The following is a 17,344-nucleotide window of genomic DNA, read 5'->3' as shown; positions in this document are numbered from 1 at the left end:
AGCCTGATACGACTCTTTGTGCCACTGTACATCCCACAAAAAATTCTGTTTTTCTGTTTTCTCCCTGATATCCAGGTCGAACTCTTCTGGAGAAGCTGTTCTTGCAACAGCAAGCGGATGAGCCAGAGGAGGCTGAGAGGCTCTGCTCTAGGATCTTAGCAATGGGCCTCTTGCTGCCATTCACAGACTGCTTCAGAGAACAGCTGGGGGGAAGCACTACCCACATCACCTCCACCGCATCACCCAAGTTCGATGTATGTAGTTTTACACCACACCCCTATCTTCTCATGTTAGCAGTGAATTCTTTTCATTGCCATATTTTATGGGAGGCTATTTCAGATGAAAAAGGGCATGTGTTGGCACTATCATTATATTAAATGATAGACAGTTTTGGGAAGGTTACTTTAAACTTGTATTCCACTACAGATCACAGAATAAATGCCCCAAAATGTAGTTTGTAACGTATTCTGTTGAGTTACCCAATGAGAGTAACGTATTCTGAATACTTTGGATTACTTAATATATTGTCATGCTTCTCACATGAATGTACTATTGCTGTGTGATTTATTACTATTACTGAACTGCACATGACAATTTGCAGCTAGCAGGTTGTTAATGCTATTCATCAAGTCTAATGGTCTGCAGTCTATCAACTAACCTCAGGTAACGCTAGCTAACAGTGTTAGCTCGGTGGTGAGTAGCCTTCAGTAATAGTTATAAATCATACAGCAATAGTACATCGAAGACACTGAGGTGACACATAACCCAGGTAGCTACCACAACTAAAACAAGGTAGTTGCAGTAGGCTAACGTTAGTTTTTAAAAAGAACTTACTTCCAGATGTTTGTTAAGGTTGGGTTCTTTTGAGAGCAGCTTGGTTGCTGACAAACAGAGTTTGCATTGAAGGGTCAGATTCCGCCCATTCCTTGCTTCTTTAAACATGAAGTGGTGTCGGAATTTCCAAGTAAGAAATGCATTCCTGCCCGTGCACTGCTGGCTCTGTTGTGCTGGCTCTAGGTTCATTGTGTAGCTGATGCCAACAACATTAACAAGTACAAAGGCAACCTGATGCACCTGCATATTTGATGAATAGCATAGCGACTGTGCCACTGTTGTTTATTCAACCTGAATATTTTTTAACTGTACCAAAGGGAATGCGGAAGAAATGAAGAACAGCCTCTTGTTTGAATCTTCTGTGCTCAGTGATTTTCACTGATTAAAAACAGAGACAAAGTTCATCCAGCTGCACTGAATTCTGGCATAGAAATGGTGAAACTCTCAATGAACACTGCTGCAAAATGTTACTTTTAATGAAATGGTACTGAAGAGCGTGTAAAATTAGTGATTTTTAAGAAAACTGTACTGTCTGTACTTAGTATACTATATAGCAAATGATGAGTTAGTTAAGCTGGACTTGGTGTTGTCCTTACAATTAGGGTCACCAGTAATACTGGCTTTAATATGAACAAGCAAACATGTTTTAAGAATAAACAGAAAGCATAATGCACAAAGGTACTAAGTGTTCCACACAGGATCAACTCATGAACAAGAAAAGGAAAACAAATTTTGTGATTTCTAAGCTGTAACTGTAACTGCTGTTTGACTGGACTTAGTACACAAGACTCGAGTTGCACAGCTCTCTAAAAACGAGTATTTATGATTGTCATTTCCAAATGTGGAGATTTATTTGTGAAATGAGGATCAGTGCAACTGTAACTGTTTTTAAAAAAGATATGTTTACTTAGCATGACCAGCTTTACACATGGGCAGCTGTCAACCAGCCACCACACTCTTTGGATCTCTGTGAGGGGAAACAACCAATTCAGATTAAGGGCCCTTGGCCTCAAGCCAAACCAGGTGGCGATAACAGGAATGGACTTCAATCCGCACAATCAGGTAAGAACAGCACTGCTCTTTAGTCTAATCTGTAGTTCTTGTTGGTGGTTTGTGCATGCCCTAAAACTGATACCTTTCTAATATTTCCATACAGTGTTTATTCTGTGGTCCTGGCTCTATATAAACAAACAAAAACACATTATTACCATAAGGTTATACCAAACACTGAAACAAACTAACCCTTTTGTTACAGCTGGGTTTGAATTCTGTATATTACAATTTTTTAAAAACTCTTACTCTTACTTTTTGCGAAGTAAGCTTTACATTTTTGATTGTTTTACAATCTTTATGATTTGGTAGGCTAACACACAAACATGTGAAAGATACCAATCTTGTCATCTTGCTTATATAAAAATGCATATAAACATTTTACACTTTCTTCGTGTTTATTCATTTCTGGCTTTTGGCTTCACAAAAGCTATTACTCAGAAGATGATTATGATGTAAGAATATGAGGTAAGCCAAGAGTGGCAGAAAAGTATGTGAGGTTGGACATTTGAGTCTCTTCCCCAAGGTTTTGTTGAGCGCAGGCACTTTATTGATGACTCTATCATTTCTAAGTTTTCTTGCCTTTTTAATTGTAAAACTTTTTTGACAATGTTGAGCTCCTTCTTAACTCTTTTACTGACCAATAACTTGTCATTCTCAGTCAGGTTGCTCCTTTCAAAGCTAGGGATTGCTCTGTTAGTTCCCGCACACCCTGGTTAAATGATCAAACTTGTGGTCTTTGACGTTCCTGCCGAAAAGCAGACCGTCTGGTCCACTGTGTTTATTCACTGGTCCACTGGTCTGATTGTTCATCGTGAACACTTCAAAGAACTTCTTCACTTATATAATGAGTCAGTGAAAGAGGCTAGATCCTCTTATTTCAATAATCTTATAAATCATCATAAGAATAATCCAAGTACTATTTGAGACTATTAACAGTATTGTTTCTCCTCCATCTCAGCATGCTGTGTTACTTTCTGATGATACTTTTCTCAGTCTCCAAAAGTTGATTCTGTTCATCTGGACGTAGCGTTTTCAGTGGGAGAAACATCCAGATGAACAGGATCAACTTTTGGAGATTTACTTACCTGGATGATTGAGAATGCATCAAGACGCTTTTCTCAATCACTTTGTAAATAAGGTGATGGACTCGAGATCCAAAATCTCCTCAAGTGCCTCCCCTTATGAAGATGGCCCTTGGTGTCTGGGTCATTTACTTCTTTTTCTCCAATCAGACTCAGTGACTTAATTACAGTAATACTGTAGGTAAAATGAAATCCTCATCATGCTCCTTAGATATATTAAACATGCCGAGGTAACTCCTCTATTGAAATAACAGAATCTAGATCCCAGCTCTACTAGTAATTATCGGCCTATTTAAAATGACCATTTATAAGCAAATTACTAGAAGAAATTGCAGAAAATCAGTTCAGGTCCTTACTATGCAGATTACAGGTTGCTGACCCTTTTCAGTCTGACTTTCAAAAGCAGCACTCCACTGAGACTGCTCTCTTAAGGATCTATAATGATCTATTAATGGCTTCTGATGCAGGGAATCTCAGCCTTCGATACCATCGATCAGCTACTTAACAGGCTGAAGATTTTGGCGGGTATATCTGGCTCTGCCTTAGACTGTTTTTTTTCCTTCTTAGACAGGACCTTTTCTGTTAGGACTGACAGGTTCTCCTCTGACATTGCCCCCTTAACCTGCGGGGTTCCACAGGGTTCAGTTTTGGGTCCATTATTATTTTCTTTCTACATGCTTCTTTTAGCTGGCTTTATTCAATCTTTTAGTGACATTTCTTATAATTTCTATGCCGATGGCATTCAGCTGCATGTGTCCTTTAAGCCTCATCAGCTGGATAGATTTTCCAACCTAGTCCAGTGCTTAACTCAGGTCTCTAATTGGCTTTCTAGCAGTTACCTTGTTTTAAACACAAACAAGACTGAGACCATGATCACAGCTCCTCTTGAACTGCATTCTAAAACCAGTCAGGTTCTTGCTTCTTTCTGTCCTTCTGCTAAGCCAAACACTCGAGATCTTGGAGTAATATTTGATTCTTCTCTGGGCCTTGACTCACATGTCAAATCTCTGTCTCGTTCCTGTTTTCTTTTATTTAAGAAAAATTTCTAAACTGCGAAAAATGGTCTCCTCAGCTGAACTAGAAAAATTTTTTTTTTAAAACACAACACAAACAGCATTTGTGTTGTGTTTAAATTATGGTAATACCCTGTTTATTTGGACAAATCATCTCTTTCTCGCCTCCAAGCTATACAAAATGCAGCAGCCAGACTGCTTACACCTTCTAGCAAGCGTGCTCACATTATTTCTATTTTATATTCTTTACATTGGCTCCCAATAGATTTTAGAATGTGTTTTAAAATCCTTGTTTGAACATACAGAACACTTAATGGCCAAGCCCCATTTATGGCCAAGCTGCTCGTTGTCTCTGCTCACAGAGTTTGTTCCCCGAACATGACTGAAGACAAAAGGGGGTCATCAGTCTGTGGAGGCTGTGGAACAGTCTACCACCACAGCTACATTTGGTTAACTCTGTGGAATCTTTTAAAGAGCAGTTAAAAAAAATTCTGTTTAAACAAGCCTTCTGTTGATTGACATTTTTTTAATCTTAAACTTTTATTTACATTTAACCTTTTGTATTGTCTATATTGTGTATTTTGGTGCCAAACATTTCGGTTATTTTAGCCTTTGTGTACAGCGTTTTGTGATTGCCTGTCTACGAAAAAACGCTTAATAAAAATAAACTTTACTTACTTACTTGTGATCTGTAGTGAGATTTGAGAGCAGGTGTAAGAGAGCCTGGAGAGGTGGGAAAATGCTCTGGAGAGAAGAGGAATGAGAATCACTAGAAGCAAGACAGACTGCATGTGGGTGAATGAGAGGGGCCAAGTTTAGTGGTTTGAAGACAAAGTTAGAGAGGCAAGGCTGAGATGGGTTGGACATGTGCAGAAGAGGAGTACTGAATATACTAGATAAAGGATGCATAAATGCATATGTATAAATATGGAGCTGTCAAGCAGAAGGAAAAGAGAAAGATCACAGAGAAGATTCATGGATATAGTGAAAAAAGATATGAAGAAAATGTGAAGGATTTGTGTAACAAAACAGAATACTAGAGATAGCGAGAAATGGAGGCAGATGACCTGCTATGGTGAAACTTGAAGAGTTACGCCAGGAAAAGAGCTCTGGCAATGTCATTCTGAAAAATGTTTGTAATATTTGAAAACTCAAAACATGCTTGTAGAATATGAAATCCAATTATTAAAAAAGGATTCAGAGTCGCTGTCAGGTGTATTCTGGTTGTCCTGCACACATTTCTTGATTTACTGCATTTTCAAACTTTTAGGTTTCAACGCTAACAAACGTCGTTGTCAAATTGTATTCACAGAAACAGATACTGCTTTGTACTTAGCGGAAATTAACAGACTAATAAAATATTAGAATTTAACTTAGCGAAAATGAAAGACAAACTGATTAAATGAAAATGCTCCAAAATGCACATATAAATAAAAACTAATAAAAGCAGTAAACAAACAAACAAACAAAATACTGGTATTATATCACTATTGTACAAAAATAAATAACATGCAGCTGATTGACTCAAACAGATATAATTAGATCCATAGATATTTGGACACATTTGTTCTTAGGTTGCCTCTGTTGTGTATTGCACTGACCTATGTGTATTTGTTTGTCCAGAGCTCCATGCAGATATCATGGGTTTGGGGCAGCAACATGTAAACAAAGAGGTCAGTCACTTTTCTTTCTTTCCTTCAAATTAAGAACTAAAGGCTACGCTGTTTGATTTTCCAACTCCAACATGATCCAAAATTAGTTTTGGTTTATAAGTAATGTAAGAACAGAGATTTACAAATTTGAGCTTAAAAACATCAATGCCCAATACTATGGGCATTGAAGTCATAATATAAAAAATAACACGCAATTAAGATCATCACAAAGTACTTAATGCTAGTAGTAAATGTTTTACAGTGTTATAATGTAATGCATATACTGTCCCATATAGAATAGAATAACCCTTTATTGTCATTGTATATGTACAACGAAATACATGCAAAGAGATTTGGATTGTACATTTTTTTTAAATGTGGTGCAGTGTGAGAGACATAAATTATCTAAACCCTGTTTAGTTAATCATGGTTTACTTGATCATTTTAATAAGTGATTGACTAAGACATAATTAACTAAATGGGGTTAGATAATCATGTTCAAACAATACATTATACCAGTTTCATGACAATAAAAGCATTAAATCATTTGAACAGTTAAAAGAGTTCAAATTCAGCAACACAGACTTCTGTTTTTTCATAATTAAGAACGTTTTTTCACAAGACATGAAGAATGGAAAAACGCTATGGAATTAAATTTAATTGACAAGTACATCAAGTACTTCAAAGTACATTTTGAAAATGTACTTGTCAGAGGAAATGGAGGTGATAATAATGGGATATTAATGGGGCAAAAAATATGCAGTGAAGCCCACACAATAACAAACTTAACTTCACGAAGAGAAAAAATTTCAAATACCAGAAATAATGGCAAAAATATGCCAAAGTTATCCAAATATCTGGGGCTTATATACACATATCCAAAATGAGATGCATATTAGAATAATGTCTTTGATGCTCTCACAAAGATATTTCACTAAAACCTTGTTTAAAAAAAAAAAAAAAAGCTTGGCATTAACTTGCCCTCTGGCCAGCTTAGTGTTAAAATTTTCTCTGTGTAGCTGATTGCCAAGAGCCGAAGTTATGTTAGCAGCAATTTGCTGCTGTTTCTGTCCTGGATGCACTTTCAACTTTACCATCTCTCGTTCTTTAGTGCAGTAAAAATAAAAGTAATGTCCACCTCCACACTGTACACTGCAACACTATTTTCCTCCTCCGGCACACAAACTGAAATCAGGTGATTGTAGTGCAAGTGCAACTGAAACCGATAAGCAGAATAAAAGTTGCAAGGAATTGGACTACTGGGAACTGATTCTTGATTCCTATCCCTATGTAATAAGTTGTTTAAGTGTTAACAAAAATGTTATACTAAAGGTAAACTTTAATAACTTCTATATGCATTACATATAAGTTAAACATTTAAACCTTTTCTTGTTTTAATTTTGATGGTGGCTTATAAAACAAAAATCTTGCATCGTACAGTAAATACTTTTTTGATTGCCTTTAGGAATTATTTTAATAATTTGAAATGTTGGCTTTTCATACACTATATGCCAAATTTAAAATAGTTAAATTGACTGATTCATATATATATATTCTACTCTCCGGGAGCACTCAAAGCACTTTATACAACATGCCACATTAACTTTCTTCAATGTTTTTACCGAACATTCATACACATTCAGTCTCTGATGAATGCATCGCAGAGCAACTGGGGTTAGTACCTTGCCCAAGGATATTTGGCAGCCAGTGATTGAACCACCAACCTTCTGATCAATAAATGACCTGCTCTACCTCCTGAGCTACAGTCACCCCCATTTTAAGCCTATGAAAAACAATTAAATAAAAATTAAAATAAAAAAGTCCTTAAATATTTCACTTTATATGTAATAAATATGAAAGAAAATCCATACTAATTTTAGTATTACTAATGATTTCGGGGTTTTTTGTTTTTTGTTTTTTTTAAATTCTGGAATAACTCATGGTTTTGCATTTTCTACAGGAAGAATGTGTTTTTCCTTCAATAAAACTGAAGGAAAAACATGTTAATGTCATCCAACAACTGGAACAAACCATAGAAGATCTCAGGACTAAGATTGCTGAGCTGGAGCGACAGCCCCCTCTGGTGGATAGGGACAGCATGAAAATCACCACCTCCACCACAGACAGGGAATGTGGAGGAGAGGAGGACCTACTAAGGGGTGTGTGCGATGCTCACCTTCAGACAGAGGCCTCCTCTGTTGGAGGCTTGGAGGCAAAGTCTGTGCAGACCTCACCAATGGATGACAGTTCAAAGTTCAAAGTGCCTTGTAGTGAGCCAGACAGAGTCGACAGATTCCTGGAGCCTCCCCCCAGTCATGATGGGTACCTGTGTTCGTGTCAGCTGCAGCCTCCTCCTCCTCCACCCCCACTTCTAGGGGGAAGTGAAAGTGGAGTCTGCCCTCCTTATTCAGGGCAGACTGTAGCACCTCCTCCTCCACCATTACCAGAAATAGTCCCACCTCCTCCACCTCCTCCACCCCCTCTTCCACCAGGTTTAGGAGTTCCTCCACCTCTCCCTGGTTGTCTGGCTCCACCCCCACCTCCTCCCTTACCTCCACCTCTCCCTCATGGTCTTGCTGCACCCCCACCTCCTCCTCCTCCTCCTGCCCTAGTCCCACCCCTTACTCGTGGCATGGTTCCACCCCCTCCCCCTCCCCCTCCTCCTCCTCCATTACCAGGAGTTAAAGGCCCACCTCCAACTGAAGCCTGTGTGCCTCCTCCTCCTCCTCCTCCATTACCAGGAGTTAAAGGCCCACCTCCACCTCAAGCCTGTGTGCCTCCTCCTCCGCCTCCTCCACCTCCACCAGGAAACATCTGTGTTCCCCCAGCTCTTCCAGGAGCTCTTGGCTCCCTGCCTCCTCCACTGCCACTGGGCTTGTATTCTCTGGGTCTGACACAGGAGAAACCACCCAGAAAGGCCTTGTTAGAGCCACCAAGACCCATGAAGCCTCTCTATTGGACCAGGATCCAGCTCCACACCAAGAAGTAAAGAAAGTAACATGTACATTTAGGTCCATATGTTTTGTGACAATAATACATCTTGATTTACAATCCACAGTCCACAGTCGTGGTATACCCAGGCAGAATTACAAAGAAATGGTCAATTGTCCAAATACTTATGGGCCTAACTGTGTTATAATGATAATGTATCATAATGATTTTTTTTTTATCATTATGTTTTGGTTTTTTTTTTAATTCTGGTAAAGACATTCTTAGACATTATCTCAACAATATGATGATGATGTAGAGCTGGGCGATAAAACGATAACGATATGTATTGCGAAATAACTTTTTCTCGATAGAAAAATTTAACTATTGCGATAGGCCTCATCCCTCTTGTCCTCTTAAAAAAAAAAGAAAAAAAAGAACAGCCAATCCAAATTAAGTAGCGCAGAGCCGAACCAATCACAGCCGCAGCGTCACGTCACGTGACTTGTTACGTACAGCACAAGTGCCAAGGCGCACATGTGTATTTGTTTTTGCAGCCGGGCTGCCCAGGTAATGAAGGAAATGAGTTTGCCGACTAGAGAAAAATCAACCGAGAGCGTGAGCGAAGGTTACCGAAGAAAAAACCGATGATGGTTCCAATGCCGGAGAGATTGTCGAACGGAAGGGCCATAGAAGTTCCGTAGTGTGAAGGTATTTCAGCTATTTCAAGTCTGACAAAAAACAGAGTAGCGCGCACTGTAAATTGTGCCGAAAGCAAGTCTGGAAATACAATAACCGGTGCATGCTCAGTCTCTGACTGAAAGCGCTAATTCGTCATTCGGCTTTTGTCAGACTAAAGTTTATTGTTAAGAATGTTCTGTTAGCATCTTTATTATAAAACTGTTTGAAAAGCTAAGCTATACAACAAGGAGAGATTGAGAATTTCCTTTTAGTTCTCAGTTTATTATTTGATATTGACAAAAGTTAGTCAATTTTGTCTGTTCTTCTGTAAAACGAACTAAGATTTATTTTTAGAATTAAAATTTTGTTTCTAAGTGGAATTGAGAATTTAGTAGTCTGTTTTGTTTGTTCTGTTTTGAAACTTAAACGCTTTAGCGGCTGCCTTTTGTGTAGTTTGCAATATTTGCCTTTATTTATCTGAAACTGAAGTCTCATGTTCCTTAAGTACATCTACCCTGTTGAACTTATTATGGGAAATAAATATTTAAATCAAAACAAGCTGCAGATTATTTCACATTTTACTCGTGAGCAACGGCACATTTAAATCTTACAAATATAGTTATTTGATTGATTATACTTTATTCATCCCGAGGGAAATTGGGTTAAGGCTGCCAGCCGTGCCAGCGCCGTTATAATTTGGCTTATATCGTGACATATATCGTTATTGCCTGAAATGAAAAAAACATATCGTGATATGAAAAAATCTTATATCGCCCAGCTCTATGATGATGTTTTAATTGCCAACTCATGAAAAGACCAAAGCTATGTGCTATATTGACATAGTATAAAGAGTTAATTTTCAACTGCACATATGCCATCAACAAAGTTATTGTGACAACCCTATTACTACATGACCAAGCCTGTGCTCAAGCACAACTTCTGTATTCCCGGATCATGACTCACTATTTCATGATCAAAATGCTCACAACAGTGTTCTTGCTTTATATTTCACTGTTCAAAACACATCAAACAAAGTGCTTCATTGACATAATAAGTGGTGCTGTTTTGTGTTTCTCAGGGACATGTCATCTTCACTTGTGTGGGAAACAATTGAGGAGCCTAACGTAGACTTTCAAGAGTTTGTGGAATTGTTCTCGAAAACAGCAGTGAAGGAGAAGAAGCAGCCACTGTCTGACACCATAACCAAATCCAAGGCTAAACAGGTGTTGTGTTTAATTACATTTTAAATCCTCTGAGCTGAAAAACATGCTCCCTCGTCTTCAGATGAATCTAAACGTACATAATCCAGAAACATGCAATAACTCACTTAAGCCATATTATAGTGTTTTTGAAACACATCTTAAAGAAAACAAAAACATAGTTTCAAATTTAGTGAAATACAATCTTATCACTTCATAGTTTACACTGTGTTCTACAATTTGTACATCTTAGAAATCCTGTTAGGTCACATATTTGTAAGGGGATTTAATGACCTGTGTTGCCAAGTGAATTCATTAGGTTTTAAACAGAGAGCTATATGGCTGATTTCCACCCCATCAGCTACTATAAAAGGTAGAACATAGTGACTGACTCTGATCAGCATTATCACCTTGAATTTAAACTAATGTCTGCTGTCCTTGATATAATGTAACATAAATGCACCAGATCCAATATTTGGCTCACTTTAACCCCTAATGTACATTATAGTCCACGGTTCTTGTTGTCACTACACTGTTGGCCCAACTAAGATTTCAGCATGAAGATATTAAAGTATCAGTATTAAAAAAAATACTTTTTTAAAGTACTAAAATCAAATTTTGTCTTTATTTCTGAAAAGTAACCACAGTTGGAACTGGATGATGTATGCGACAGCCAAAATTTGATTGGTTGACTGGAGTGCACACTTTTCTTTCTTTTTTTTTAAACACTTGTTTTCACTTCAGCTCTTTGGATGTTATAACTTTGTTGCCCTTTGCGGTTGGCTCACGGACAATGGTTGCAACCAATGAGTGTAGAAAATGTTTATATCTATATTATCTTTCACACAGTCATTAGCTGAAAAACATATCATGTACACTGCCTCTATCTGACAACAGAGCTCACTGCTGCTAAATGGACAGGCCCTGGAGTGGAGCAGAGAGCAAACATGCTCTCTCTGCCCGACCATAAATTCCACTTAAAGAGGAACAGAGTGCTGCTGTCAGATGGAGGCAGGGTACACAGTACAAAAATTCTGACTTAACACTTAATTCCTTTTAAGGCATTTCCATTTATCAATTTTTATTCAGATAAGTCAATCTGAGGGTAAACACAATGTCCAGAATCTGTGAGCTAAGGAAACAAAGTATATTTGCTTGTTTTGTGCAGAATATTGCAGCAATGTTGCATTATATTGAGCAGGCAGCTGCCCACGTTAAACTGTTACTATCACCGAATAATGTGGGCATGTTTCGTAAATCAGCAGCAGTCATTAAACAGCTGACAGAGTGAACAGAATATACAAAAGTAAAGTCTAGATTCTGTTGTGCTGATCAGTGGTGTTGAGTGGTAGTAAAAGAATTATGAATCTGTGCAGCATCTGGAACACAAATGTAAACAAACCTAACCAGTTAACGTAAAACCCTGAAACAACAGCTGTGTCCCAAAACCTAGGCTGCATCCTTCGGAGGCCGCATTTGAAGGCTGATTATGTCACAGCCAGGCAACGAAGGCAGTCCTAATTAGAAGGTTGCCCCAATGTGGCCGACAAATGCATCCTTCATTTCCCTGGATTTGAAGGATGGGTCGGGTGTATCCTTCGTGGCCCAACCTATCCCAGAATTCATAGAATTCACTGGCCAAGTCCAGTTTCCAACAATGGTGGCAGCTACTTAGTTTTAATATTACTCTAATTACTGTTTCTGGGTCACAAAATAAACTTTTAACATATTTTCAGGTGAAAATGTAGCTGAGCAAACTTCAAATATCTGTTTGGTTTATCAAGACATCACATATTTTCAAAAGTGCTCCGACGTTTTCGGAGACGTCTGTTACCCACCAGCTCGATAACTAGCTGGGAGGTCAAGGGTTACTAGAGCTGGCGAGAACAGCAGACTCCCCGCACATCGTTTTCAGACCCCCCCGCGGTCTTTCACTACTCAGGTTAAACGTTATTGTTTGTTTTTTTTCAGTGTTTTATTTGTTCCTGTATATAAGTTATAGTTTTCACACAGCTGAATAAACGTCAAACAGAAAACTGATTAAACAGAAGGTGAGATGGTCGAGAGTTTACACCAGTGTCCTGTTATATTTTAGAGAGCAATTAAGAATGTCAATTACTAATTAGCTTAGAAATCTTAAATTTAACTTGCTGAAAAGGTGCAACAGTGCCTGTAGGTTAGTCCAGTTTACTGTAGGACACCTTATGCTGCCAATTTGAAACAGACAGTGGTGGTTTTGAAAATTAAATGTTTCGCCATAACTGGAGCTGCCAGTCAAAGTCACAACAGTTAGGTTACACCTTAATTAAACAGCATGAAGTTAGTAATTAAAATCAAAATTATGAGAAAGGAGACCCCTTGACCCAAATCGGTATTCAATTCAATTCAGTTCAATTCAATTTTATTTATATAGCGCCAAATCACAACAAAAGTCGCCTCAAGGCGCTTTATATTGTACAGTAGATACAGAGAAAAGCCCAACAATCATATGACCCCCTATGAGCAAGCACTTTGTCGACAGTGGGAAGGAAAAACTCCCTTTTAACAGGAAGAAACCTCCAGCAGAACCAGGCTCAGGGAGGGGCGGGGCCATCTGCTGTGATTGGTTGGGGTGGGAGAAGGAAGACAGGATAAAGACATGCTGTGGAAGAGAGACAGAGATTAATAACAGATATGATTCAGTGCAGAGAGGTCTATTAACACATAGTGAGTGAGAAAGGTGACTGGAAAAGAAAAACTCAATGCATCATGGGAATCCCCGGCAGCCTACGTCTATTGCAGCATAACTAAGGGAGGATTCAGGGTCACCTGAATGGTATGATGCAAACTACGAATAATGGCTGAAAAAAAACTTAAGGAAAAATATATCAGAAGAGAAGTTTTTTGTTTTAGTGTCACCTATACTACAACCAAACACCAGAAGCCGATAGAGATGTTTCAGCTTCACATTTGGGGAGCTGTTAGGTCATCCATGTTTTCTACAGTCATTGTTCCTATGTAATACCTTAGCTGCACTCTTCTGGACTCTGACATCATTCCTCGGATCTGCTGGAGCCACTCACAGTTTCTTAGCTTGGTGATTTTGACCTTAGCACTTGCAGGCCATATTCAGTGTGGCCATGTGTAATTTGTGCCAGTCACTTGGTTATGACATTCTACTGTCCCCTGCTGTTGTTATCTGCTGGATTGTCTCAGGGGCTTATTTCCACAGCCTGCACCTGGTATCTTGCCTGGTGTGATAGACCCCAGCCTCTATGGATCTTTTACTTAGAGCTTGTTCCTGTGCTGCCATGGTTAGTGCCTCTGTGCTTTCTTTCAGTCCAGCCACTGGTTCTGGATGTCAGCAACTGCCGGTGGTACATACCGTGCAGGGGCCTGTCCTTCAGTGATGGTTCCTCCTGCTCATCTTCTTTCTTGGGTTTCTGCTGCCTGAGATATTCACTGAGCATGTGGTTGGTTGTGGCCATTTTCCTGATGTACTCGTGTTCTTTGTCTCATCTTGGACCGTGGTGCTGACCCTCACTAGTCCCCATCCTCCTTCCTTTTGCTTAGCATACAGCCTCAGGGTGCTGGACTTGGGGTGAAACCTTCCAAGCATGGTCAGGAGCTTCTTTTTCTTAATGTCAGTGGCTTCTATCTCCTCCTTTGGCCAGCTTATTATCTCAGCAGGGTAGGGATCTTATCTTTCAGGTCAGTTCTTCTTGCACTCATTGATCTTTATTCCATCGCACTTGGGGCTTGGTACCCAATCTCGGGTGGGAGTCATGATGATATTCCAACAGTACACTATTTTCATCTCTTGCCCACTTATGCTGTCTTGTTCCACTTGTTCCACTTTCAACACCCGATGCAGACCTTGTCTGGGTGACGTCCGAGCTGCAGATAGAGGAAGTGGCTGACATCCAGAAGTCCCTCTTTCTTTGGCTCTTGACGAAGGCAGTCGCACTTTTCTCCTCTCCCTTTCCCTTATCTTCCCTGCTTGGCTTCTCGTGTTCTTGTCTAGTCTCATCTACTTTTCTACTGTTGCCCTGAAACACTCTCACAGTCTGTTCTCTAAAACCTAAAAGAGGAATTATGGATTTGATCAACTGGTCCCTGAATGCAATTGACACGCTTTTCTCAACGAGAAGTCTGGGCTTGGGTGAGCCTGAGTGTCCTGGAGGGACGTCCCCTGCCTGATACACGATGGACGGGTGGCATAACTGGAGGGTCGTGTGCCTGGCGGGACTGTCGATCGAGGACATTGAAGACATCTACCTTTTCGGAATCATGATAACAGGGCTCTTGCTGATTGGAGCTGGCTTGGCCCTGGCTTATCGAAGATTAAAGAAAGCGGAATGGGCTGTTCAAAACCCCACAAGGCTGCCCGCTGTGACAGAAGCGATGGGACGAGTCGTGACTTCTCAAAATGGGCTCATTAAACGCAGCACGGCTAAGATCTTGGAGAAGCTTGAGGCTACCGTGAGCACTCAGACTAAGACCTCTGAGCAAAAACTGGATAACATCTCGGAGAAGCTCACGGCTCTCCAACGGGAGATTGAGAGACCAGTGTCGGACTGCTAGATCGACTGTGAAATTGACATGCAGTTGTTCGCACTAAAGGAATACTACCATCATTTCATGCAGCTACTATATCGGCGCCAGCTGTGGTCTCAAGGCAAACAAAACAAATTCTCACCCTGAGAACAGACGGTGTTTAGACTGTTCCTCCCCTATGCAAGGCCACCTGGAAGACTGTTTACTTAGCCTGGCAGGGCGAAGGACACTCTCTCACCTAAACTCAGGACACACACATGCATACACATACACTGATACACACTTATCCCCCCTCCCTTTCCAAACGCCTTCGATGCTTGTCCCCCCCCCCCCCCCCCCTCCGGGGCAGATGGCAGGTCGACTGGACCAGCGCAGCCATGCTGCAGGACCGGATGCGCTGTCTACACCAGCTCTCTCTCACCCTTACCCACCCCTGTCGCCTGTTTCTATGGTGTATTGACAGTCATGTGCTTTTTGTGCTGGGGTGTGTTTTCTGTTCTCAAACTTTTCTCCCATTAGGAGCTCAGTCTGAGTGGAGTTTCTTTCTCCTCCTCTCACCTCATGTTATGTATTTTCGTTGTTTTTTTTCCTATCAGCCTACCTCTCTGACATGTCTTTCCAATGTGATGTTTGTGTAAAGTTTGGTCAGAGGGTTCCTTTGTAAGTGCGCATGCGCCATTTAGCGTGCTGCCTGCTAAAACCTACAATTTCCTTCAGGATTAATAAAGTATTTCTGATTCTGATTCTACCAGTGGCCGGACTGAAAGACAGCACAGAGGCACTAATCATGGCAGCACAGGAACAAGCTCTGAGCACAAGATCCATAGAGGCTGGGGTCTATCACACCAGGCAAGACCACCCCAGGTGCAGGCTGTGTAAAGATGCCCCTGAGACAATCCAGCACATAACAGCAGGGTGCAAGATGCTAGCAGGCAGGGCATACATGGAACTCCATAACCAAGTGACTGGCATAGTATACAGAAACATCTGTGCCGAGTATGGCCTGGAAGTCCCGAGGTCAAAATGGGAGACGCCCCCTAGGGTGGTGGAGAATGACCGAGCTAAGATCCTGTGGGACTTCCAGATACAGACGGACAAAATGGTGGTGGCTAACCAACCGGACATAGTGGTGGTAGATAAACAGAAGAAGACGGCCATCGTGATAGACGTAGCAATACTGGATGACAGTAACAACACAAAAAAGGAACAGAGAAGCTGCAGAAGTTCCAAGGGCTGAGAGAAGAACTTGAGAAGATGGTGACGGTAACAGCGGTCCCAGTGGTCCCAGTGGTCCCAGTGGTAATTGGAGCACTTGGTGCTCCAGCAGATCCCAGGAACAACAGAAGAGCGCAGTCCTAGGAACAGCTAAGATACTGCGCAGGACCCTTAAGATCCCAGGCCTCTGGTAGAGGACCCAAGCTTGAAGGATAGACCTCCCACGGGGGTGACAATGGAATACATACACACACACACATACACACACACACATACACATATATATATATATATATATATATATATATATATATATATATATATATATATATATATATATATATATAGAGAGAGAGAGAGAGAGAGAGAGAGAGAGAGAGAGAGAGATATAGATATATAGAGATATATATATACACACACACATATATGCAGACAGGGAGAGAGAGATGCTGTCTCTTTTGGAGCTTTTAATAATTCTTTCAATTTATTCTTAGATTACATATAGTACATTACGTTACACTCCACTTCCTATGAAAGCATCTAACCTGTCTGATTTTCCTGTTTTATTTTTGTTTTAGGTTGTTAAGCTCCTAAACAATAAGCGTTCTCAGGCTGTAGGAATCCTCATGTCATCTCTGCACCTTGACATGAAAGATATCCACCATGGTGAGTTCCACAGTTGATTGGGCAGTGTTTATTCAAATAATGCAATTAGCCATTGTATATTGGGTTCATTTACTGTCTAATTCCTATAACAATTTAGATTTAGAAAACAATTTAGAAAAAAAAATTAGTGTGGTATGCAGGATCCTCTGGTTTTAAATGATTTTCCAGATAACCTTTACAGGCATCAGGTAGCAGGAACAGTTTTCTTTTAGCCTTTTTGCTTCTTAGGCTCAACGTGCTTCAATTTAGTTGCTAGTTTTTTTCAACCATGGCACAAGTATAGACAATCTATGTCAAATACAGTAGGTGGTTTTTCAAGTGAGTTCAGAAGCATCTGGTTTAATTCAGTTCACTTCAATTTTATCTATATAGCGCCAAATCACAACAACAGTTGCTTAAAGGCACTTTATATTGTAAGGTAAAAAGAGCCTACTTTACTTTTTTCTCTCAGAAAACAGTCACACAAAGGTGAAAGCTTCTCTAAA

The 17,344-nt window shown here is 40.1% G+C and overlaps 1 protein-coding gene across 1 annotated transcript in view; it reads left to right on the top strand.

The window, feature by feature from the left end:
- Positions 1-17,344, top strand: part of LOC134632895 (formin-2-like) — a 78,988-nt gene that overhangs the window by 23,332 nt on the left and 38,312 nt on the right. Inside the window, exons 3-8 of the mRNA XM_063481760.1 lie at positions 76-254; positions 1,746-1,896; positions 5,606-5,655; positions 7,595-8,619; positions 10,322-10,466; positions 16,772-16,859. Of these exons, the coding sequence (XP_063337830.1) occupies positions 76-254; positions 1,746-1,896; positions 5,606-5,655; positions 7,595-8,619; positions 10,322-10,466; positions 16,772-16,859 (1,638 nt within the window). The remainder of the gene's footprint in view (positions 1-75; positions 255-1,745; positions 1,897-5,605; positions 5,656-7,594; positions 8,620-10,321; positions 10,467-16,771; positions 16,860-17,344) is intronic.

Source organism: Pelmatolapia mariae, linkage group LG8 (assembly GCF_036321145.2).
Source record: "Pelmatolapia mariae isolate MD_Pm_ZW linkage group LG8, Pm_UMD_F_2, whole genome shotgun sequence".
NCBI lineage: Eukaryota > Metazoa > Chordata > Actinopteri > Cichliformes > Cichlidae > Pelmatolapia > Pelmatolapia mariae.
The sequence above is the reverse complement of the archived record's forward strand: the minus strand, read 5'-3'. Positions and strand labels throughout refer to the sequence as shown.